This window comes from Macaca mulatta, chromosome 6 (assembly GCF_049350105.2).
Source record: "Macaca mulatta isolate MMU2019108-1 chromosome 6, T2T-MMU8v2.0, whole genome shotgun sequence".
Classification (NCBI taxonomy): Eukaryota; Metazoa; Chordata; class Mammalia; order Primates; family Cercopithecidae; genus Macaca; species Macaca mulatta.
The window spans coordinates 89,349,744-89,376,730 of NC_133411.1; the positions used below are offsets into that span (position 1 = coordinate 89,349,744).

Consider the following 26,987-nt stretch of genomic DNA (forward strand, 5'->3'; position numbering starts at 1 on the left):
ATTCCTCAAAGCAAGACATAAGCCTTTTCATATTTCTCAGTAAATACTAATAATAGTATAAATTGGCTGAACAATCTGACTCTGATGGACAATGCTCACAAACAGATTTTAGACAGAAAATAATAGCTACTTGCCAGAATGTTTGGGCATCTGAAGGCTCCCAGTTAAGGACAAGGTTGAAAATAACTGTCAGTAATTGATAACTGTCAATTTCATTCAGAATCTGATTTCCACCATCTCTGGGAAAATTAAAGACTTCACACCCAAAGCAAACCACTGGAGTCATAAAAGGCTCTTAAAAGCATACTGAATAATAACAGCAATATAATAGATTGAATAGCTAGTATGATGTAAAACAACAATAAAAATAATACCCCAAAACTAATCTTGGCCATCCATGAATGAAAATGCAGGTAGGGAGAAAAAAAAAAAACAAAAAAACCCCCAAAAAAACCCATTTCTCTATTCTTATCCTACTAAAAAGGTGGAAATTTCCATTTTTTAACCTCTAAAAACTGCTTTCACACATCTGACAATAAGACAAAAGTAGGAGGCTCTTGAGAGTTCATCTTGACTTTTATTACACACTAGACATATATGAACTAACCAGAATGTGTATGATTCTCTGTACTCTTAAAATCACAGGAAATATATTTCCACCTCCCCCTTTTTTTTCTGATATTGGAGTAGCATTTCAGATTTTGGGGATTAGCTTAGGGCAAAGTAAAGGTCATGGAAGGCAGTGTATAAATAACTTTAATTATGAAGCTACTTTTCAGAAGCTAGTAGTAACTTGCTTAGTAATAATCACAAGGTTGTGCAGTGTTCACAATGCTGGTATTAATCAGCTACATATTTTGAACATCTACTATTACTGGATACCAAAGAAAGTGAGTTATTTAAGAATCTTCCATTCTTGTTATAAGCTTCCTATGATCCAGTAACTTCTCAAAGGTTTTGCCAAAAGCGTAAGTCCTTGCTTTTTGGGAATTTTTATTTGTGCACCCAGGAATTGTAAATGCAACCATCACTGCTTCTTGTGCAGGTGTGTGCTTTAACAATCAGGGCTGCTTTTGGCATCAAGAGTATGAGCTATTAAGAGTTTCTAAAAATACTGACCTAACTAGTCAGTTGCCTCCACCTTATATACTATTCAGACAAGTCTTTGGAAAGTATACTACTGTATTCCTAGTCCAAAATAAGGTAGGCATGAATATATTCAACCTTGTTTGCACACACACCAAGGAAGAGTTTAAATTTTTGCCCTTAAGTAGTTTTGTGTTAGGCAGGAGGAAAAACATATTCAGTTTTGAGGTAGGTCATCAATAGGAAGGAGAAAAATACAAGACAGTCCAAGATCTAACCTATGTCCACCTTTCTAGGCTTACGTCTTAATACTCCCAAAGTGGCACAAGCTAGGTTATTTCTAGTTCTTAACAGGTTACTGTGCTTTTGCACAATGCTCTCAAGTTCAGCTTAAGCAATGCTCCTCTGGAAGTTCACACCCTAACTGAACTGTCACTCTTCTTTGTTTTCTTCTAGAATCCTGGGATTATCTGAATAATAAATGCCATCACATTGTACTTTCAATACATACTTCGTCTTTCACCTAGTGTACTATGAATTACTATGGGAAAAATCTGTGTGCCTATCTTCCTGTCTTCAGTGATGATATACTGAAAGAATGGTGTAGGAATAGAAATATTCTATTTACCAGTGCTAAGTCTTTTTCACAAAACCAGGCAGAGATCTGCTCATTTTTACTCTGTGAACTTGGAAAAGTTAATTTATTCAAATCTCTATTTTGTCCTAACTAGACTGATCATCTTATTACTAAGATGAAGGAATCTATTGCAAGTCACGTTACTATCATCCCCCGGTATGAAAGAGCTATTTTGAATTTGAACATATAAGAGCATTCAAGATAGTGCCTGGCACAGTAGAACAGGGCATTAACAAGATACTGGACTTGATCCTCAAATTATTTAAGCCATAGAAGGGATTCAGACTCTGGCCTTTTGACTGACCACCTTTTAAGACTGCTTGAAAAGACAACTCCCTTCCTATTAGTACAGCTAAAGCCAATCAGGAACTAAACATCAGCACACAAAAAATGCCAGGATAGATGGAATCAAAAGACTCTGAAGCCAAAAGGAGGCTAGGGAGAGCAACTGAACTTAGCACGCTGAGTACTTCAGTGTCCATCATCCGATCCTACCCTGTAACAACAGGTCTATGTGATAGATATTCCATCTGACCTGGAGGCCATTATCCTTAGCAAACTAACACAGAACAGAAAACCAAATACTATACGTTCTCACTTAGAAGTAGGAGCTAAATGATGAGAACTCAAGGACACAAAGAAGGGAACAACAAACACTGGGGCCTACTTGAGGGTGGAGGGTGGGAGGAGGGAGAAGAGCAAGAAAAATAACTTCTGGGTACTAGGCTTAGCACCTGGGTGACAAAATAATCTGTACAACAAAACCCCTTGACATGAGATGAGTTTACCTATATAACAACCTGCACATGTACCCCTGAACCTAAAATAAGAGTTAAAAAAATAAAAGAGATATTCTATCTGATGCTTAAGTTGATCTTTAATAACCTTCTGCATCCTACCACCCCACTAAAACCACACGAGAAATATCTCAATATTCTGTGGGCTTAAAACAACCTACACTGCCCTTTGGATTAGAGAACAGGATTCAGCGGTCTTCTTTGAAAAAATACATTAAAGAACATGTTAATTGCTTTTATTCATACTGTGTCTCTCCCTGACTTCTCCAAGAGCTTGTGTTTCAAGAGGTCAGATGTTTGTTGTTACAAATACGTTGCCTCCCACTCTGTTTAGTGTCTATACATAGCAAAAAGTTTTGTATGTTTCCACAAATTTTCCCCCAAAATTATCTCTTCCTTTACTTTCCACTTACCTCCTCTGAGATGCCAAATTAAGAAATGTCTTAGAATATCTAGAATATTCTTCCTCTTTTCATATTCGATTTGTCTTAGCATATAAAAAATTAGTTGACATGGCTTTCGGAAAGTCCAGTTGGCAGCAGAGCTGGACAACAGATGGCCACCCAGAAATTAGAGTCAGAAAGGTTACTTACTCAGCATGGAGACACTGACAAGAATCCTATTTTTGAGAAACCCTGAAAATCCTTGACCTGATGTAAAGCCCAAGAGGCACTTGAGAGGAAGAACAATGATTATAACCTGATTCCCTGTCTAAAGCAAAATATACCACTTTTAACTGCACAGACATGCCAAAAATATAAAATACAGCGATAATGCGTAACAGCTCTATTGCCAAAAAAAAAAAAAAAAAAAAAAAAAAAAATCCAAAACCAAACCAAACAAAAAATCGTCAGATAACAAAATACAGAAAATCAAACAAAAACCAAAAAACACCTCCAAACAAAAAAACCACCACAGGCAACACACAAGCTTAAGATGTTACCTAGAATCCATTCCAAGTGGTTTAGTTTAAAATAAAAATAGGTGGCTTTCAGTTCCATACTTTGTTTCTGCAGAAATAACTACTAGCCTATTAAATTAGAAATAATTTTCCTTTCTTCAAAAAGGGAGTTTCTTCATTTTACCTTTATGATGAATTAATAGCTGCAAACAATCTAATTAATACTATCTACAACAGGTAATTTTTAGCTAAGATTTAAGTTCCTCTTAGCTCTGAAATTTTAACTGAATTTCAGTTGAACCTTAAGAAATGTTAACCATGACCTTAAAATAACTGCTCTATTGTAAAATTTAGAAGTCACATTCCCAACAATTCTCTTGCCTAGACTAAAAATTGTTGAAGGTCTCCTTTCACCACCCAAATTCAAAGATACTTATGCCACAGTACACAAATCAGTAGATTTGAAAACTATTTATCACCTTCAAAGTAACAAAAAAGATTCCAGCTCAAGTTGACAAAACACAAACCGGATTTAAAGTGCTATATTAAAAAACAAAACAAAAATACAGTTTCTTTAGGGCAATTAAAATGTTTCATTTTTGAAGCCGTGACACTAAAAATAATGAAAAGCACATATAAGATAATTATTTTATAACTGTTCTTTTCATTCTAAGAATGTTGTGTTTTTCAGAGAAAGACAGCTTTCTGGTAAAAATTCATGCACAAAACATTTATGTATACTTGACAAGAGGTTTCAGAGCCTACTATGCCATGTCTAGTCTAAATCCACTAATGTTAAATATCAACATTTTTCCAATACTATTTTTAAGTTACTTCTCATTTACTTTGCTCCTTAAGAACTTATAAGCTTGTTTTAAATATTTTAAATACTTGTCATAAACTAGAGTTTGCTAAGAGTAGAGGTACTCTGGTTAATGATCAAAATGGTGTGCCCAGAGGAAAAGCAAGCGCTATTAAACATGACTGCAATCCTTATCAACACAAATTGAGCCATTTTAATAAAAAAGCTAGTCCAAAAAAGGGTCTCGTTCTATAAAGATTAAATCATTTCCAAATCACAGTGAAAGGAACTTGAGTAATTAACCAATTTTGTTTTCTACTATGTGCCTTGGAGATACCTCACTAAAATTTGGTATCTGATACAACAGAATAACATTTGCAGAATGTAATATTGTAGTGACAATACTGAGGTTGATTGTTACAGACTATTAAATGGTTACATCTTAATTATTATACAGAACATTGGTCCAATAACATAAAAATAGAGAACAGCATCTGGAAATTTATCTCATTCAATGTTCAGAGATAAAAGGGTTAACCATCCTTTCCATTATTTTCTGCAGTAAGTCCTTGTTCACAATGAAATCTGACGGCAATTAAATTCTGGCATTTTCCCCAGCTACTGTATGAAGAGGATGCTGAAGGCCATTACTATACAGCATACTGCTACATAAGGACTCTTCCGTTCACCTGTTGAAAAAAAGGAGATATTCATTTTGATTAACTGAGTGGCTAACCTGGCTATGACAAGGTTATACTACGAGAAAGGGATACATAGGAATCAAGATAACATTCTTCCCTAGGAGGCCCCCATATTGGGGGTGGGACAATGACAAAAACTAGATGCAACATAAAAAACAGCACAATGCAGAATGGGCTAAACTATTAATATGTCAATTTATTTCGAAGAGGATCTTCTTTTCATATATTTAGAAAACCTTGAAAGCATCATTTCTTTGTCACTGTGTAAACTCAGACACTAAAAAATACAATGTACAATGTAGGACAGAGATCCAAGAGAAACAATCTCAACTCAACTGAGGCCAAAGAAATATTGTTTATTTTCTTTCTATAAAAAGAACAAAATTTCCACCCATAAAAAGAAATTCGAAACACAATATTTGTCCTTACTGGTAGCAATTCGTGACACTTAAAGGCAAAGGGAAGGGGGAGCATTCATGGATGAAAATAAAGAGAGGATGGTCAATAAAATTGCATTTAAAAAATGGACAAATTAAAATGCTTAATTTAAAAAAATAGAAAAACTATTTCTGAGATAGTATGCTTACTCTGGGTTAGAAAAGTAGAACTAAAACCAACCACTTCTATATGAGTCAATTTTTCACATGCATTTAAGGAATGCTTGTATTTGGATGCTTTCCTTTGCACAAAGTAAATCTGAAATTAGCTTGTGAATTGTCTTGCAAATGGAGATCATGTCATTGTGAGTTAACTCAAACTCATCTTATTCTTCCCTGTTCCTTCAATAACCGCAACGCTATACTCATTCATAAAGCACAAACATTTCTATGCTGCCGTGAGGGCAGTATAAGAAAGGAAGAAGAAACTACTTCTAGAAATAATCCTGGGTATGTACCTGGCATCCTCTAGTAGAGATGGTTTATACTACCCTCACTTGTGCTTTTCCATGATGTTTAAAGTCAACTCTTTAATGAAACTCCTTATTCCACTTAGCAAGTTCAGCAAACTACCTTTAGAAAATGTTTATCCTGACCATCTTTATTAACTAAAATTCTCAAGGTCATTTTCATTTTTATAGCTTCCTCACTGACATGACACTGCCATATAATTGGGTTTATATATTAGTGTCTGCTCATTGTTAATTTCCACAGAAAATATTATACACATATATAAAAAAATAAACTTTTGGGGTTTTTCTGGATCTGGAAGTATTTGTTCTATCCATAGACATTTAATGGACTGCCTTTCAGCTAAAGAAAAATCTAGAAAGTGAAAGTGTTTTTACAATACCATCCCCTCAACTGAAAATAAAAATCTTTTAAAATTAAAATATATCTTGGGTCACAATTTGTAAACAATGCTAATTCTCTTGGAGGAAAAAGCCCAAGTCACCAAATCAAACAAAAACAACCCCATTTGTACATAAATTTCAGAAAGACTTTGTAAGCAAGCCTGTCACTCTTACTAGGGCTATATATCCTCATTGTCTCATACAGTCTTATTAAATACTTAAAAGAAATTAATACTGTCCTAAGTTTTCCAGAAGTTCCGCTTTTTCTCATCCTTCAACTTAGACTGCTATAATTTACAGATGGATTTCATTTTCCTGTTTTTACTTTTCTTAAAAGAGACTACCATGTGGTAGAGCTAAACATCTTTAGTTGAACTTGGGTTTTAATGTTACTTTTTGTCTGGTCTTAGGTCTGTATAAGTGAATGTAAAACAGTTACTGTAATGTGATGTGTAACATGATAAGATGATTTGGCTAGGTCTTTTCCCATTAAAATTGTATCATTTCTTTGTGGATATATTCTGTGTCAAGATAAGAGAGGAGCATATGCTTGAGAAAGCAGCATATCAACAATATTTTCTAAGTCACTTTGCCAAAATGAAAAGCTAATGCTTTCACAGAATTGGCAAGAATGAACATTTAAAATGAACCATTCAACCTATGGCATTCATACAGTCAAGAGAGGAAAATGGAAATAATAAATAGCCAAAAAAAAAAAAGGACACTAGACACTATTTATAATTAGATATAAAAATAGATCATACTACAGGAAATCATTAAGAAAGATACAAACTAGACATCTTAAACTGAGCTATACTCTTTTCAAGTAATAATTGTGAACAAAGGGGCTGTTTGGGTGGGCTATTAAATGGAACTGTATGCACTTCTCTCATTACATAAGATGGATTTAAAATACCTTAATATTTTCTTTATGCATTAGCAACTTAATAATAAAACTGAGATGATAACTATGCCTCTTAACTCCAGACCTGCTCTTCCATTATGTTCTCTCTTTCTACTTTACTTGAGGTATTCTGACCACCGTTTCTTGGCCATATTCTTTTTCAGAGTAACTTGTCTCTGAAGCATGCAGTTTGGTGTGTATATATTTACATTTATCACTAACTATCAGTATTAACCATTGAGGATGCTCTTTTGTCATTCTTTTCTTGGTTCTTTTTGAAGTGCTTAAGATTTCTCCTATTATTTCAGGATTTGCAGTTGTTCATAACTGAGTGCCAGATAAGTCTGCATCACAAATTTCTGTAAATCTAGACTAGCCCTTCTCAACTCCAGTACTATGGACATTTTGAGCTTGATAATTCTGTTGTGATGGATTCCTTGTGCATCCTAGGACGCTTAGCAACATCCCTCACCTGTACCCACTATATGTCCCTGAGTCCAGTTGTGACTATCAAAGCTGTCTCTCTATTTTGCCAAATGTCCCGGAGTGGTAACTACTTATCTAGGCTATATCTGTGATTTTACCAGTTTAAGGTAATGATACTTATTACAAAAGAAAGACTTACACATGTCACTATAAGAGAGAACAAAATATGACAGAACACTGAGGAAGAATAGCTGAATCTGTTAAAATCATACTTATTTCTCTGGAAGATAAAGTCTGTTTCAATAGTCATTATATCAGTATTACAGCCTTGAAACAGGCACTTTTCTATGAAGTCTTTTACACTTACTCTATCATTTGCCATGACAAGAAACTGGAAAGGCCAAAGAACCTTATGATTTCATTATCACAGATTTAGAAAGGACTTCTGGATAATTTAGTATTATGCTTACAATTTCCACCATTAATGGGTCTTTCCTATCATTAAAAGCTTAAGGAAAGAAAACCTGCTCTCAAAATTATTTCAATGGCGAACAACATATGAACCTTAGACGATGCTTTAAAGATTTGAAGACTAGTTATACTATAACCATCTTCAGACAAATTACATCAGTTCTCAGTTTCTCTTTCAAAAAATCTCTAAGTACAGAATATTTCATTTTATTGTGCTCTGCAGATATTGCCCCTTTGAAAAAAAACTGTCTTATGGCAGCCTTGCATTGCACAAGTCTATTGAGGCCATTTTTTAAAAGCAGCACGTGCTCAATTTGTGTCTCTGTGTCATATTTTGGTAATTCTCCCAATATTTCACACTTTTTCATTATTATTGTATCTTTTATGGCGATCTGTGATCACTGATCTTTCATGGTACCATTGCAATGGTTGTGGGGCACCATGAACTGTGCTCATACAAGATGGCAACCTTATTTGATACATGATACACCAATAAGAAACTACAGCAAGTTATGCAGAAACTAGCTAAGATAACCAATGAAAGTAGCTAAACTAAACAACAGATGAATTTCAATGTAGACAAAATTACCTTCTATTGAAAAAGATGGCATCTAGGAATTTCACAGCTAGAGAGGAGAAGTCAGTGCCTGGCTTCCACCGCTTCAAACAGCAGGCTGACTCATGTTAGGGGCTAATGTAGCTGGTGACTTTAAGCTGAAGTCAATGCTCATTCACCTGCTGAAAATTCTACAGCTTTTAAGAATTATGCTAAATCTGTTCTCCCTATGCTCTAGAAATGGAACAACTAAGTCTGGATGACAGCATACCTGTTTACAGCATGGTTTACCTAATACATCAATGGAGGAAGTAACCGCAGATAATGGCGAAAAGAGGAAGAGAACTGTAATTAGAAGGGGAGCCTGAATATGTGATTGAATTACTATAATCTCATGATGAAATCTGAATGAGTAACTTCTTACGAACAAAGAAAATGGTTTCTTGAGATGGAATTTACTCCTGGTGAGGATGTCGTGAACACTGTTGAAATGACAACAAAGGATTTAAAATATTACATAAACTTAGTTGATAAATCAGTGGAGGGTTTGAGAGGATTGAATCCAGTTTTGAAAGAAATTCAACTGTGGATAAAATGCTACCAAATAGCACTGCAGGTTACAGAGAAATCTTTCATGAAAGGAAGAGTCAATCCATGTGGCAAACTTCAATGTTATCGTATTTTAAGAACTGCCAGTCACCCAACCTTCAACAACCACCACCCTGATCAATCAGCAGCCATCAACATTGAGGGAAGACCCTCCACCAGCAGAATGATTGACTCACTAAAGGGTCAGATATAATCACCAGTGATTTTTAGCAACACAGTATTTTTCAATTAAGGTACACACATTGTTCTTAAAGACACACTGCTACTCCACACTTAACAGACTACTAATATACAAAACTTTTATATGTACCAGAAACCAAAAAAATTTGTTGACTTGTTTTATTGTGGTGGTCTGAGATTAAACATGCAGTATCTCTGAGGTATACCTGTATTACAAATACTTAGTTTGTATTTTTCAATCTCATGAGGTTTGTCTCCTTTATGGACCATCTTCTAAATTTTCCACATCTCTGAGAAGTTGAAAACCAAAATAAAACACAATACTCTAAAGGGCACACAGTTTATCTAATGGAGATGACTCTTCAATTCTCCATCCTATTTAAAGAGATTAGTTGTGAGAATTTAGGCTGTTGTCAGACTGGCTAACAACACTAAATGTCAAACGTAGAAAAAATATTTTTTATTATAAAAGTCTAACAGGCTTTATGAAAGAAAAAAGTAGTTATGCATAAATTCAAAGTTAGAAGAAGAGTACTGAAACGAAAGAATTTTTCGTTGGCCATGCAAATGATTCCAAAGAGGACAGATAAGAAATATCCAATTTCAGTTCAAAGTGGTATATGTACAAATGCCTTGAGTTTTTCTTTTTTTTTGAATTAAGAAGGTTTAAAAAGGATGTAATTTATTATTCAAGAATACTGATGAACGGCTGGGCACAGTGGCTCATGCCTGTAATCCCAGGACTTTGGGAGGCCGAGGTGGGCACATCACGAGGTCAGGAGCTCGAGACCAGCCTGGCCAACATAGTGAAATCCCGTCTCTACTAAAAATACAAAAAATTAGCTGGGCATGGTGGTGGGTGCCTGTAATCCCAGCTACTTGGGAGACTGAGGCAGGAGAATTGCTTGAACCTGGGAGGTGGAGCTTGCAGTGAGCCGAGATCACACCACTGCACTCCAGCCTGGGTGACAGTGCGAGACTCCATCCCCCCCCCCCAAAAAAGAACACTGATGAATGATGCAATAAAATACATTTTAATTCATTCACTTAATCATTTGAGAGTCTACTTTGTGCTGGGCACAGTGTCAAATGTTGCATATACAGGGCGACTGGACAGGAGTACATTATTAACTATAAAAACATATATGATGTTACTAATCTCTTATCATGGAAAGTTGTAAGACAACCACATCTACCTTAACTTTTAATTGCTTCTTGGTCTTTTAGCTAAGATCAAGGGTAGTACTTTAACTCGGGTCAAACAGTTTGGCTATGACCACATGGGTTCAACAGACAAAACAGTTAAACATTCTGTTACTTAAAATAGGGCAATACAGTGATTATGTTTAGATAGCTGCTCAGACAGACTTTCATTAGATGGGAATACATCCTAGTTATCAAAATGGTATACAATATACAGAACAGCGTGCTCTATACTTCCATACTGTCAACATGTGTGCATAAAACCACATACATTTATTTCCCCCAATACCAGGAATGCATGGTATTTGATATCTAAATTAGAGAGACTTTTCTATCTCTGTGTTAATGAAGTATCCACCAAATCTAGTTTTATTCTTTTTTAATGTTGAGACAGAGTCTCACTCTGTCACCCAGTTTAGGGTACAGTGGTATGATCTGACTCACTGCAATCTCTGCCTCTTGGGTTCAAGAGATCCGTCTGCCTCAGTAGCTGCCTAAGTAGCTGGGATTACAGATGTGTATGCCTGGCTAATTTTTGTATTTTTAGTAGAGACAGGGTTTCATCATGTTGGCCAGACTGGTCTGGAACTCCTGACCCCAGGTAATCCTCCTGCCTTGGCCTCAAAAAGTGCTGGGATTACGGGTGTGAGCCCCCATGCCTGGCCTACGCCTTATGCCCAAATAGCATAAGGAAAAGAGCTTGGTACAACTTATAAACTTTTGCAAAAATGCATAAAATCGGGAAGCCTGCCCTTTAAAAATTAACATATGATTTGTGCGATTATAACATAAGTAAATTGGTCAACAATTTACAGCTGAAGAAGTGGAGGGAGATTATAGACACTTACCAATTCTGGCACATTTCCAAAATATACCCAACAATCTGCATAGAATAAAAACAGAAAAAAAGTAGCTATTGATTACTCAGAAAGGTAAATCATTCTCTTGATATCATATAGGGAATTAATTGTATATTAACATATTAACCTTTAACACTTTGCTTCAAATTTGAAATCTGCTTGTTTGATGTTGAGCCACTATCCAAGTATGAAAGTAGGACACAATGGCATATCAACCATCAATGTACAGAAACTGCTATGAACTGGAATATAAATAGTGTCATAGGTCAAATCCAGGGCAAATTAATGAGAGTCGCAAAAATTTGCATAAGGGTTTACTATTCAGTTAACTTAAAGTACTCTACTTTCAAAAGCATAGAATGTACATGGCAATTTAAGCATCGATTTTGATAAAATGTTAAATGAACATTTTTTGGTTGAATGTGACACCAAAAACATTCCTATACTAAACTTTAATTTCGTAGAGAATGTAGCTCTAAAGTTAAATAATCCATAATAATGAATTCCAATGATGTTATTTAATTATGTGTCATTTACTAAGAAGGAATTAAAAATGTGCCTATATTTTCAATATAAGTAGAAAATCTCCTAGTTTAGAGGACACTCTATGTGAATTCACTAAATATGGCATGTAAAGCACATATTCTAGAAACAAGTATTAGAATGGAGACATATATTTCAATTGTATGAATGAATACATTATGAATTACATATTATATGGAATTATCACTTATTTGGCATGTATAACAAATCATTTTTGAAAAAAAGACCAACTGAGTCATCAATGAATAGAGATATCTTAAAAAGTAACACCGAGGACATTACTTTATTGGTCTGACAAAGAATTATAAATAGTGTCACATATGGTTGCAAATCAAGATAAATTAATATTATGTTATATAAACTAGAATTATTATCTCAAGAAAATAATAATACTTAAATTCCAGAAAAATTTATAGCATATTCTTTTTTTTTGCCGAAAGAGATGGCTGGCTAGTGAATCATTACATCTGAATGGGTAAGACTGACAGAAAACTCTGGTCAGTTAAGTTCTACATATGTTCCTCTTCTGAAGTATAACTTCCTGACCTCAAAGTAAAAGGTCTCTTAGCCTATCAACCATCAATGTATAGAAACTGCTATGAACTGGAATATACACAGTTTAGATTAAATGGAATTAGGCAAAAACATGAGTTTATTTCAAAGTATGAATATTCTGACAGGCTAAACAATTTTACTATAGAAATAAAATGACAAAAGCCATATACATCCCTGAAAATAAGCTAAAATAAAGGCCAAATTATGCTTAAATTCTATAGTACTTACTGGTTGCATAACTGTGAGCAAGGTATAGTACCCACCCTCAAAGGGTTGTTATGAGGATGAAATGAGTGATTATACAGAAAGTCCTCAGAATGGTGACTTACATGTACTGTGTTCATACATAGGCTAAAGGTACATATGATGATAACTCTAGGTATCACTTAAAATTGGCTAACATTTCTTCATCAAACAATGGAATAGGTCAGGCATTTGCAAAGCCATGGCTCCTTCATTCTAGAACCCACCGAAAACCACAAGATCAAAAACTCAAGGTCTTTTTGGGTCTAACATTCTAGAAGTAACAAAATATCATTAAGAAACTGGTACAACAGGATTAATATATTAACAACTTTTATAAATGAATAAAGAATACTAACTTGGTAACTAAGAGACTTATCAGCACCACTTTAATTTTTTCCACATATTTCTCTACCTAGATATATTTCTGTAATACCCCAATTTTACTTTTACTTACACACACACACACACACACACACACACACGAACCCTGTTAGTTGATTAAAAAAATGTAATTATGTTGCTTAGTTATTATGGCTAAATACCAATAAGTGTATCTGCTGATAATGCTACCAGGTCTATGAAACCAGGATAAAGACCATGTAGTAATCTTCTCTTCTGCTGCTTAGTTCTATATTATTTGAAGTAGCAAAAACTGAAGTAATTTTAAACAGTGAAGTCATCAAGAACTTGCTTTATTCAATCTGTCTAGATACCTCCACCTAACCATGGTATATATTCTCACTATAATAAAAGATTATGAGTCTCATAAAAACACGTAATTTTAACAGAAAGAGACTAGGCCTATAAAAATTTCTATACAAAATAATTCTTAGCTATAAATCAAAATAAAATGGTGCTTAACATGTATGTAAGTAGAAATAAAGGTTTTTAAACAAAAAGCTTTCAAACAGTTGACTGTATTAGTACATATTTTAAAATGTAAAAATAGGCAGGCTGTTTTATGTAGAACTATACTACCACTCAACCTTTACTAGAAAGTTGGCAGCCCTGAGAACTCCTTTGTTAATGTAGCATGTTATGAATATATTCCTGCTCCCAAAGGAATGAGGAGCAGACATTTCCACATGCAACCTACTTGCTTTTGAAGAAGAATTTTCGTAATAGCATAGGGAAAGGATTCTACTACTATGTAATTATTCTTTAATGAGATAAACACTTAAATATCTTAGATGGACATTATGCATTATATTAGAATTCCATTAACTCATCAATAGGAATAAGTGTTTACTAGAGTCTACCATACGCTTTAATTCTAAGTTTACAGTTGGCAGGTACAGAAGGGAAAGATGAAATGAAACTTTCTACTTGAATAGAAAGACTTCCTGTACAGCTAAGCAACAAATAATATAATTTCAACAAATCGGTGAATATTGAAGAATAAATGCAATAGGACTTTACTGAAAAAGGTGGAATGAAGAGAAGACAATGTCTACAAAGAAAATGGAGTATTATCATAAAAACTGATGGACAACTAACATGTATTTTCACCTTCAGTAGGTTAAATCCCTCATGCTGTTTTTTACTCTAACACATATTAGATCACTTCTGAAACTTATCTTTTAGTTTAGTAAGATATTGTGAATATAAAGTTTTTGAATTTTTAACAGGAAGAAAATGAAAAAAGTTATTACAAAACCAAATTACATGTAGGAATTAAATTATGTAATAATTTATATGTTAACTTACATTCAACATCTGTAAGAACTAATTTAGGTGATTAGACATCATTAGTAACATACCCCGTTTTATTTCTGTCCAGGAGGCTGGGTGCCAAGGATCGAATATAAGCACAAGTACATATAAGCAGCAAGATTACAGTCAATAGACTCTGAAAGTTGAAAATGGCAGACTAGAAAGAAAAAAGAAAGAAAAATTAATATAATAAAAACTGCATAAGTAAAAAATATTTGACAATTCCACATTTAGAGTCATGCTTTTATTTCTTCAAGAAGGCAAGCAGAACGACAAGTCTTGCAACATTTAAAACCAGAATCTTGAGGTATTCTACAGTCTTCAAGCTCTGCCAATAGCTAGTTTTATGGCCTTAGCGGAATTACCTTTTCTAAGTCTTTGGCTGGGTAGAGAATGGGAAGACAGACTTAAATGCTAACTAAAGTTTCTTTTAATTCTGAATTTTTTTTAGGATAAACATCCTTTAAATTTAAGCTATAATTTTCCATGAGTTGACAAATACTAGGCTAATAGATTTTGGAGAAAGAAAGCAAGTACCTGCACTTTCACTGTTGGATTTTTAAAAGTTATTCATTACAGGTTGAACATCCCTAATCCAAAATCAAAAATGTTCCAAAATCAGAATTTTTTGAGTGCCAAAATGATGGTAAAGAAAAAATGTTCATTGGAGCATTTTGGATTTTTGATTAGAGATGTTCAATAAGTAAGTATAATGCAATTACTCCAAAATCCCCCCAAAATCTGAAATCCAAAACACTCTGCCTCCAAGCATTTTGGATAAAGATACTTAGCTGGTATTTAATAGTTCGAGTCCTATTCAAAAAGTTAAAATTTAACACAGGAATCACAAGAAACCATAAGTTTCATAAGTTTTCACAGTCAAACAAAATCATAGGTTTCCAGTTAAAGTAAATGGAGGTGGACTTACTCTATTCAAAACTCAGCTCTAGCATCACCTTTTTAAGGAAGTTTCCTTGAATCCATCTGCCTCCCTTCTCTTATTTTATGTAGAACTCCCTTTTCTATTCTCATAGCAAACTGTTACCTTTATAATAATATTCATCTCTGAAGGGTGGACATTGTGTTATCAGGTTATCAGACTCTGAATCTCTAGCACCAATCATATGCCTGTCTCATAGTAGAAGCCCAATAAGAGATAGGTGAACAAATAAAATGAAATTAAGAAAGTGCAAGAATATTACTGTATATGTAACAAAGTAACATTTTCATCATATATAGGTAGATAAAATATGTCAGTCTCATACAACAGTTAGCAATATGCTTGTTTAGTAAACTTAGAGGCACTTTCTAAAAAACAAACAAAAAATCAGGAATGAAACAAAGAATAAGACTTATGAAAAAACTTAGTTACATAAAATTGGTACTTGTGGCTGAGTGCTTATTTGAAAAGTCCTAAAGAATTTAGTGAGAAACAATTATAGATCTTAAGCAAATTGAGTAAGGTAGCTGGGTACATAATTAAAATATATACATCAATAGCCTTCATAATCATATTATCATTCAGGAGAAAGGCAATGAAAAAATGAGCATCCAGAACGAACAACTAAAATACCTAGGAATAAGCTTAACAAGAAACGTGCAACATCGGCATCAAAGAAAAAAACGGGCAAAATCTTAAAACATATGGAAGAACATAAAAGTAGAAGAGACTGTTGCTATGGTTTAGAAATGGTTTTCTTGTCACTACCGAAGCTCCGGTTGAAATTTGATCCCCAGTAAGGTAGTGTTGGGAGGTGGGGCCTAGTGGGAGGTGTTTGGGTTTGGGGGGTAGATCTCCCATGAATGTCGGGGTGCTATTCTGCAGTTAGTGAGATCTCATAAGATGGATTAGTTTTCCAGGAAATGAATTCTTTCCGGAGAGAGTAGGTTGTTATAAAGCCATGAGCTCCTCCCTCCTTTTCACCATGTCTGTTTCCCCTTTGACCTTCTCAGCCATGTTGTGATGCATAAAAGCCCTCCCCAGAAGGAGGGCCAAGCCCTACTACTCTCAGCCTGCACAACTGAGAGCTAAGTGACCCTTTTTTCTTAACCAATTACCCAATTTCTTTTTTTTTAATAGCAACATAACATGGATTAAGAAACCTGGTATGCCAGGTTTTTATACTGGAAGGTAACATTGTAAAGACAACCTATCAATTTAAAGTGAACCCAACACCAACAAGTTATTTTTTAAACAGACAACTAATTCTGAAGTTCATATGGAAAAAATAAAGCAAGAATAGCCAGGAGAATCTTAAAAACAAACAGACAACTACTGTTCCAATGTCATTTTAATCTTTTATATATGTTTATGATAAATATGTGCAAACTACTGAAAAAGTTTTAAACACTATATACATTATTTACCAATATTCTCAAGGACAAAAAGTGCTTATGCACAATGCTAAGCAGTAGGCAAAAGGGGATCAAAGATTTCAGACAGTACATCTTAAGGTATGTAAACCTTTATGCAAAGCAAGTGGGAAAATGCTGTGATTATCTCTGGATAGTTTTTTGGTGGGGGTCGAGGGACAGAGTCTTGCTCTGCTGCCCAGGCTGAGGTGCAGTGGCGGGATCTTGGCTCACTGCAACCTCCACCTCGTGTGTTCAAGTAAGTCTCCTGTCTCAGTCTCCCCAGTAGCTAGGATTACAGTCATGTGCCACTATGCCTGGCTAAATTTTGTGGTTTTTTTTTTTTTTTTTTTCTTTTAGTAGAGACAGGGTTTTGCTGTATTGGCCAGGCTGGTCTCCTGATTTCAAGCAATCTGCCCACCTCGGGCTCCTAAAGTACTGGGATTACAGGCATGAGCCACTGTGCCCAGCCATCTCCGGATAGTTTTTAACCTAATTCTCAACTTTTCTGGATTTCTCAAATTGTCTAAGTGATACCTTTACGGTCTGAAAAAGACAAAAATGATTTGTAATTACCAGTTTAATACCTGTTTTTCTCTGCATAATTTTTTCATGGATATAACAAAGATAAAATTTAATGTATCTTGGGATTTAATTAAATTGGGTTTTAATCTTAAACCTGTGAAAGTCAGTGATATACATTTTATAACATAAATCAGTGAATTAGCTCATGATCAACTGTAGATAAAAAGCACAGTATCTCACAATGCTTACCTTTCAAAGGTCATATTTTGAATATGTATGTGAATATATTAATAAATAATATTGGATGACCTCAGAGAAAATAAAGCAGATTTCCTCCCAGTCATCATAACTACATGTGTATTTAGTATCCACTTTGTCTGAGAAATGAGGCACTGGAGATTTAAAAAAAGGCACATGGTATGATTCCTTCCCTGCAGTTTATGGCTAACAATAGCAATTACTGATATTCACTGAGTACTTGTTTTGTATTATCCTCATGTATCTGGGGTAAATGTTATTGCCTGTATTTTATACATGATTGTTATTACCTGTATTTTATACATGAGACTGAGGCACACAGCAGTTATAATCAAGTTAAAATAGAACATGTACTTTAAAAAGTACAGAGCAACTCATTGTTGAATGTGGAAGTGAGCTATGCAGACAAAGAATGCCATTTTCGTAAGAAAAAGTCAAGAAAGACTTCATGTAGAAAGCAGGAATGGAGTCAAACCTTGAAAGGGCACCATTCAGATGGGCAAATAGCAAGCTCCAGAAGAGAAAAAAATGTGGGAAAAAAAAACCCTAAAGAGAAAGTCATTACCATGTTCAGGGAATAATGAGAATCTTACTGTATTTTAAGCAAAGATTCCTATAGTAAAATGGTTGGAAAATAAATCTGTAAAGTAGGTTTATCATCTTCCTAATGCAGTATCTAAATTCATGACTTTGTAATGTGTTCTCTTTTCTTCTCCAAATGTGTTTTTAAAGAAACATGCTTAAATGACATCATGTCCAGGATTGTTTCTAAATAATCCAGTGCATGTGTGGTGGGAGAGGGGTAGGGCTGACGATAAAATGCTGAGAATATGAGGGTTCATTATAGGCTTCTACCTCTTTATGTCTGAATGTTTTAATAGAAGATAAAAAGGCACTTAAAAACATGCCTATTATGAAAGTGGAGTGTGTATATACGTTTGTATGTGAAACCATTTACAAAAGAAAACCATTTACAAGTATGAAATATATGATATATACAACTTTGTTCTGGGGGTTTAAAGACTCTAAAGTTTAAAACAAATAATCTTAGGTGGTAAGTCTTTTAGATGTACTCAGACTCTGGTCAAAAGTGTGTTTCTAACTTACGGACATTAGCCTGCCACCTATAGCATTCCCCTTAATGCTTAGCATCTGTTGTCTGGTGATATAAAATTTTAGTCTCGGGGTTAAAGGAAACAGATGTTCCTCTTCAGCGAAAAAATAATGGCAATTTTCAACAGAAAAATGTTATTAAAAGGGAAAAGAGGAATCTAAGAAAAAGGTAAGCATATTTAATCACAAAATAGAGGAAAATATGATAAAAAGGTGGTAAGTCAAATTCATTTAACTTGTTTAATTTTTTTCAGGGCCTTTAAGTCATGAAACCTTTTTCAAGGTACTCTATTGAGTTCTGCACTATCTGTTCTTGCCTGCTTGGTGAATTGACTCATCCGTCCAACCTCAACTCAAGATGCACCTCCTTTGATGTCTTCCCTGTTCCCACTCTCCATACCAAGCAGAGTCAGGATTTTTATATGTGTATAATACATACACATAACAAGGTGTGTGTTACAGAACACATACTGTACTGATTGTCTTCTCTATTCTATTGAGGTTTTTATCAATCCCCTGTGACTATTAAAATATAGTACACAGAGAAGTCACTGAAAAATGTCAAATGAACAGGAACTTGAATACAATTAGCAATAATGAACATTTTAACAAATCCATGAACATACTTGGATTCCAAAGAAAAAATGCACATTCAAAAACCAGTGTAGATCAGATTGCTGAATTCTGTTAGCTCTTCAAGAGAAACCTCCATGTACGGCTTTGCATTTATGTTTACTTCTCAATAATATCTTGGAAAATCAAGCAGAAAGATGCAAATTTCCTTATATTTATGTTAAGGACCTAGGCTGTAGGGTAAAATAAACACCTGAGGTAATTTCCATTCAGTATCCACATCTTATATCACCTCCTGGAATTCAGATTTTTTATTCTATCAAGCAGCAAGCTTTGAAGGTGCTTGCACACTGGAGAGTGTGTGTTCTTCTGACTTCTTTTAATTCTTAAGAGATATACAATTTCAAAAGATCTGTAAGACTGAGTAGGATTACTGAGAGCTGTCATTCTTCTAAAACACGGTAATGCAGGCCCCGAAATGATTTGTCATCAAGGGCTCTTTTATTAACCCTTTGCATTGTAGACTTATCTGACAACTCATAGTCAATGAGATCTTTTGATACGCTTGAAACAACTAGTGTTACTGCAATGAGTTAATTTACCCAAACTGGAAGGAAATAAACTTGATGAGTCAGTTACTTTATTTGATCATTTTGAAGTAAATCACATTTGGTTAGGTGTTTTGAAATAATAAAAATAATTCACAGACTTTATTTGGCCACCACTACAGGAGATGCAATAATTAATCAATGAATAGATGGAGGTTGGTCAATGCAAAGCTAAGGAAGGGTTCTAGACATGAAATTACTTACAATGTTGACAAACCTCTACAAAATGTTCTATTCTCAAGTCTATTTGAAAAATTAGAAATAAGTTTTCAGATTTTTAAAATCATTTTATTTATTAAGATATAACTTCTCATTTTCAGAGTCATTTCTGAACACTAAAACTATATACATTAAGTCTGATTATAAGTAAGAATTCAATATAGAGATTTTTTAAAAAGATGAGTAAAATACTTCTAAGAGCTCAAGGTATTTATTAACAAAACTTTCAAATAAGAAATCTTAAAAAGAAACCACTGAAAACATTAGGAATAGAAAATGGAAAAAAAGGAATTATCCAAGCAATATAAAAGTGCAAAAAGAAACAATGAGAAAAGCAAAAGAAATATACACACCAATATGATAAACAAGCTGTGCCTAGAGAGTGCTCAATGACTGGTTACTAAGCATACTTAATCTGCAGAAAGGAGAGACTAAATCTACAGTATTTTCATTAGTTTTGGATCACTTGGACACTACGTAGCTTATTTATTTTTAGGATTACCAAACAAATTGTTTAACAAATTTGTTGATTAAGCGCCTTGTTTATGCATAACACTGTGTTGGAGCTTTAAATGTTGACTGCCTCTTACATGGGAAATAAATTTTTATTGACATACTAATTCCTCCAGTTTTAAAACAAAAATTAAATATGAAAGACAACATTTTAAAACTCCAAATAGTAACAGTTTTACTTGTATTAGTATTTACTTCTTTTACATGAAACTAGTTTATCCCTTTTTGGGGGTGGAAGGGAACACAGAAATGACACTCCTGACCTGATTGTGATAAAAATTATTCAGCATTAGAAAAGTGGGTCAGCATTTATCATTTAGAAAATCTAGGTCAGGTCAGCATTTTCCAACTAGTCTCTTAAAACGGAAAACATGAAAATGCAAGGATTAGTGTGCATATGAATGCACACACACGCATATATCTAAATTGTCCAAAGTAAGTAACCAGTATTGGTTGAAAAGATTTCCACTAATACATAAAAATTATCTACATTCTCTTTTGGCGTTATTAGCATATACATTTAAACTTTGTTGCTTATCACGTGGTAGGGTGATATTGTACCAAATAGACAAGTAACCTTAGTTTAATTTGAGAGCAAGAAATCAGGCTTGATTAATATTTAGATACGAACTCATCACCCATCGCTTCTCAGCAACAGTGGCCACTAAACATTTGGGTTAATGAAGTAATCCAAGTATATAAATTTGACCTTAGATGAATCAACATCTCATATCTCTACCTGTCAGTTTCATTTCATTTGTAAAATGAGGGGGCTGGATTAAATAACCATTTGTTACAACCAGTCCTATTTTTAAAATGTACAGAGACCTTTTCTACTTAATACTTTCCATTTAATAACTTTCATGGATATGATGAGTAAAACTACAGTTCAGAGTAGAAGCACCTGAACAACTGGCAACACTGATTTTGTAGCTATTTTCATCTCATTATCATGGTACCTATGGTACCTACAATTAATTTGCTATGTTTGTGCTGCTTCGTTTTGGAGCTATTTTATACACACCTCAGATCTAAAGATAAGGCAAAAGGGTGTCAAGAGTTATTAAGAGAAGGCATACACAAAACAATGATAAATGGTAGAGTGAAAAAAATTAGAATAAATGCTTCATATATGTCTTTGATAAAAAGATTGGACAAGAGAAAGTATTCTGAAGGACAAAGAGCAAAGCCTGTTGTAAAGTACTTTGACCTTGCAACCAAGAAAAAACAAAGACTGATAAAATGTCCTATTATATGGTATAAAATCTAATTGCTTATTAGAACCACTTGGAGCTTAAAAAGCCCTCATTGCCCAGAAATTTGGATTTAACTGGTCTGGGTATCTATAGTTTCTCGAAACACCCTGGAAGTTTTGAGACGGAGTCTCGGTCTCTCACCCAGATGGAGTGTGGTGGCGTGATCTTGGCTCATTGCAACCTCTACCTCTTCGGTTCAAGCAATTATCCTGCCTCAGCCCCCTGAGTAGCTGGGATTACAGGTGCACGCCACCACGCCTGGCTAATTTTTTTGTATTTTTAGTAGAGATGGGATTTCACCATGTTGGTCAGGCTAGTCTTGAATGCCTGCCTCAGCCATCTGGAAGCTTTTATTTGCAATTGGTATTCAAAAACTTTGCTAGAAAAGACCAGCACCCACATCAGATTCCTATTAGCCTAATGCAGTGGTTATCAAAAGTGTAGTTCATGGAACCCTTTCATGGGTTCATAAGATCAGAACTGTTTTTATAATACTAAGATACTTGCCTTTCAACTGTGATGCCATTTTCATGGATGACGCAAAAGCAATACTAGCAACAGAATTATTATCTAAACTGCTACGTCCTCACCCACCCATGACATAAAAATGTTGCTTTTCTTCTTAATATTTTTGTGCAATTAATGATACTGTTGCATAGAAAGGGCACAGCATTTTGTGACGAATCGGTTCAGTTTAAATCTTAGCTCTGCTATTTATAAGCAGTGTGATCTTGGGCAAAGACACTTAGCTCTCTGCATCTGTTTCTTCATATGAAAAATATGGCCAATAATACGTCTTTAATAAAACCTTGTATAAAAAACACCTATCAGAGTAGGTGCTTAACCAACACAGTAAGTCCTCACTTAACGTCATCCACAGGTCCTTGGAAAATGCAACTTTAAGCCAAAAGATGTGTAACAAAACCAATTTTACCATAGGCAAATTGATACAAACACGAGTTAAGTTCCGATGGCATATTTCTGGTCACAAAAGCATCACCAAACTTCCAAATAAATATCAAAACCCTTCTAATATTAAACACTGAAATAAATAGGAGTTATACATCCACTTAAGAAAGATTAATAAAAACAAGTAAGATAGCTGGCTTATTTCAGTACACTGTTGAAGGTGCCGGGAGCCATCTGAGTAGCTTTGAGTATAGGACATCATTCCAGTGCAGAGCACTCAAACTAGGAGAGTGTAGACACCTCAACAAACCTAATCTTCTACACATCTCTGGGATGTGGGAAGGAACTGGTGTACCCAGAGAAAATCCATGCAGACATGGGAAGAACAGACATGAAGACAACATGCAAACTCCACACAGTGGCCTCAATTGGGAATGGAGTTTCTTCCTCATAAACGTTGAGGATCTGCTGTATTTCTTTCCCATCCAATAAATCATCCAAGCTGGAGCTGTGCTTCATCACCCTTCACTAAGTACCTTCAAAATGATTTTCCTAGTTTTCCTTTCCTTTCAACCCAACGGCTCATCAGAGTTGAGACATTCAATCATCGTATACCTGAACTACAGCACTTGTTTTCAAGCTGGTCTCCCAGATTCTAATCTTCCTCCACTTAAATATACTCTCTCCATGTTGTTACCAGTTGGTTTTCTAAAATGCACACCAATTTTATTTCCCTGCTCCAAAGCCTTTATAAAGTAAGCAATTAAACATCATCAAAATATAAAGTCTTCGGCATGGCACAAAGCTCTTCAAAATCTGGCCCTAATCTTTCTAGCCTCATCTATACTTTTTTTTTTTTTTAAATTCCTGCCACATTGAGGCTCCATGCAACTATTGAACTTCATGCCTTTTGTTCCCGTAACTGCCATTTCCTTTATCTATGGGATAGAGATCGCTGTCACCTCTAGCTAATGACCCTAATACTCTTTAAAATACAGGTGAGAGAGAATTATTTTCTTTCTTGGGGACATCTCTCAAGCAGTTCCCAGCCAGTACTACTCCTTCCACTGTGTTTAATGATTTTCTACATATCTTCCACTATAAGAGGAGAGAAAATACTTCACATCTATTCTCTGGAGACTCAGTTTAATTATGAAATGTGGGCAATCATTCCTACTTTGCGGAGTTTGTGAAAATCACTTAGCACACTAAGAAAAAGACATGAAAATAAACTCTCTTACAGTCAACCAAGTAAAGGATGGGAACTGGGCATGATTTCTAACTCTGTTTGGCTCATTCTAAACCTATGCTCTTTCCACTACACGTGTTGTCATGCTACATCATAACAGACAACAGATGGAATTCACTTAATCATCTCCCCCCACTGGACTGTGAAATCCCTGAAGACACCGAGCATGTCTGTATCCCCAGACTTTTTTTTTTTGAGATGGAGTTTCGCTCTTGTTGCCCAGGCTGGAGTGCAATGGCGCAATCTCGACTCACCACAACCTCCGCCTTCTGGGTTCAAGCGATTCTCCTGCCTCAGCCTCCCAAGTAGCTGGGATTACAGGCATGCGCCACCACGCCTGGCTAATTTTTTATTTTCAGTAGAGATGGGGTTTCTCCACATTGGTCGGGCTGGTCTCCAACTCCCGACCTCAGGTGATCCACTCACCTCGGTCTCCCAAAGTGCTGGGATTACAGGTCCAGACTCTTAATGGCGTACTAACTCTAGCTGGCACTATGACTGTAGAGATTAAAATACCTAGTCTTTAAGAATTCTGCCTACAGAGGGAGAAATGTAGGCAACACCTTATTGCTGTTTTCTGTGAAAAGGGTTATGCTAGAGGGATACTGGAAGTATACATGAATATCCCTATAGATACCTAAAGAGAGTAGAAGAAAATAGAAAGGGTTAAGGGAGGCTTTTTGGAAAGAGATGAGACATGAGAGGAATGTTGAAGGATGTTAGGCATTGGGGGAAACAAGGCATTCTGAAATTTTTTAGAAGTATTAATTCACAAGTGCTACAATTACTGTTCATCCTGACAGATGTAAATTACTGCTGATAAACATTTTGTCCTTGAAATGCTTTTTAAAAAGATTCTTGGCCGTAGCGGTGGCTCATGCCTGTAATCCGATGGCATATTTCTGGTCACAAAAGCATCACCAAACTTCCATATAAATATCAACACCTGGGAGGCTGAGGCGGGCGGATCACGAGGTCAAGAGATCGAGACCATCTTGGTCAACATGGTGAAACCTCGTCTCTACTAAAAATACAAAAATTAGCCGGGCGTGGTTGTGCGCGCCTGTAGTCCCAGCTACTCAGGAGGCTGAGGCAGGAGAATCGCTTGAACCCCGGAGGCAGAGGTTGCAGTGAGCCGAAATTACGCCACTGCACACTCCAGCCTGGGCGACAGAGCAAGACTCCATCTCAAAAAAAAAAAAAAAAAAAAGATTCATTAAAATACAGTAATTCAGGTTTATTACGTCATTAGCATTGGGTTACCTCACAAATAAACTAAGTTTAGGTGCAAACTCAAAGATACTGAGACACTAATCCATTTCTCAAACCGCTAAGTTAGCCTCCTTGAAACCTCACTTCGTAGCTCTGCCAACAATGTACTTTTGACATCTCACAGCAATAAAAAACCACCTGCCAGTTGTTTCTGTTTTCCACCTATGTCTGATTTATATATTTATATTAATAAGGAACAAATTACTAAGACTTATTTCATCCTCAGTTATGTTGTGTTTCTATCGATAACAACATGAAGATTTCGGGCATCTGGACATTAAAATAAGTTTGAGTCCTGGCTTTACAATCTACTAGGTGTGATCCAAGGCAAGTCAATCTCCTCATGTTTCACTTCTTTCATTTGTAAACATCTACTTAGAAGTTGTGGTGAACTTGATATTTCCATGCTTATAAACTGATTTTTTGAAAAGAGCCTGGTACATAGGACTTGATAATGAATGAAAGTATATGCTACTTTTGGAAAAACAAGCATGACAAGATAGTTTATATACCGATGATCTTCAGCACAGTATATGCATCTTGTTTTTAGCTAGTCTGATAGTGAGATAATAAAAAGAGTTATCTTTGACTTGCACTACGAGTAAAATAATTCAACTTCAGTTTTTAGAAAGATGTAAAAGAATTAAGAGTGACAGTCTTGCTAGTCTCAACTGCCATCTTCCCATCAGGTGGTAAATTCGTCCAGAGAAGAAACTGAATTATTGCTATATGGGATTCTGTAGCAACTTCCGTGAACGTGGGCTCATAATTTTTCACCATGAGACTCAAGCTTTTTGGAGTCATAGTTGTTTTTGGGTCTATTCGCAGGCATGCATCCTTTGCCCAGAAATATACACATTTGGCAAATGGACTTGGAGGTGAAAGAGGAGGAAGGCCTGAGGCTAGACACCACTCCAATAAGTATATTAAGCCCCTAGAAAAGCAATCCGCCTTTGCAGAGAACTCTTAACTATTAAAACCTATAGCTTGTAAAGTAGCATTTTCAAAGTTGAGAGAATAATGTAGAAGGGTCCTGAGAGGCTATTGACTAAACAGCTGAAAACGAAGGTATGGAGTTTGGTGCCAAAGGAACCTCCCCACAAAATCAAACAATAACACCAGAGTAAAGCCCCTAGGGTGAGATAAGGAGATGCAAGAAAACAAGCGGAAACTCGAGAAGCTCTAACGCTTCAAAGCTTCAATGACCCCAGATAATCTACGTAGCCAACGTGTTAAAACACACCAACGCATTTTTTTTTTTCCTAAACAAAGTAGGAAAGCGGACTTTGCATGAGGGGCGGGCTCCGCGACCCAGGAGTCTTTCTTGGACAGTCCGTCCTGATTCTCTCTCGTTGACCGTGGAGGGACCACATGGCTCCAAGGCCCACACACCCCGGGCTGCCGCACAACCTCCAGCCCTAGTCTAGACCCACAATCCCTTCTCGAAGATTAACCTCGACCCGGCAGCCCCAATTCTTACCATAGCGAGGCCGGCGATACCGCAGCCACATCACCCTTCCGGGCCCCAGGCGGAAGAGGCTGCACGCCCCGTCTGCCCTTTTCGCCCTCTCCAGCCGTCCGGTTGGGCTTGTCACGGCACCGCCTACTGAGTCGGGCGATTAAGACGCTAGGATAGGCTCCTCTCCACCGGAAAAGGCG

At 35.6% G+C, this 26,987-nt stretch overlaps 1 protein-coding gene and 1 non-coding gene across 2 annotated transcripts; both read right to left on the reverse strand.

The window, feature by feature from the left end:
* Window positions 1–557: 557 nt before the first annotated feature.
* On the reverse strand, window positions 558–26,873 carry TMEM167A (transmembrane protein 167A). The gene is made up of 4 exons (XM_001111642.5): window positions 26,809–26,873; window positions 14,529–14,638; window positions 11,413–11,447; window positions 558–4,912 (listed from the first exon to the last, which is right to left on the reverse strand). Exons 1-4 carry the CDS (start codon window positions 26,809–26,811, stop codon window positions 4,842–4,844), a joined length of 219 nt encoding a protein of 72 aa, XP_001111642.1. The 5' UTR covers window positions 26,812–26,873; the 3' UTR covers window positions 558–4,841.
* Window positions 13,725–13,859, reverse strand: LOC114679194 (small nucleolar RNA U109). The gene has a single exon (XR_003730865.2). It is a non-coding gene; the product is annotated as a small nucleolar RNA U109 (small nucleolar RNA).
* Window positions 26,874–26,987: the final 114 nt, after the last annotated feature.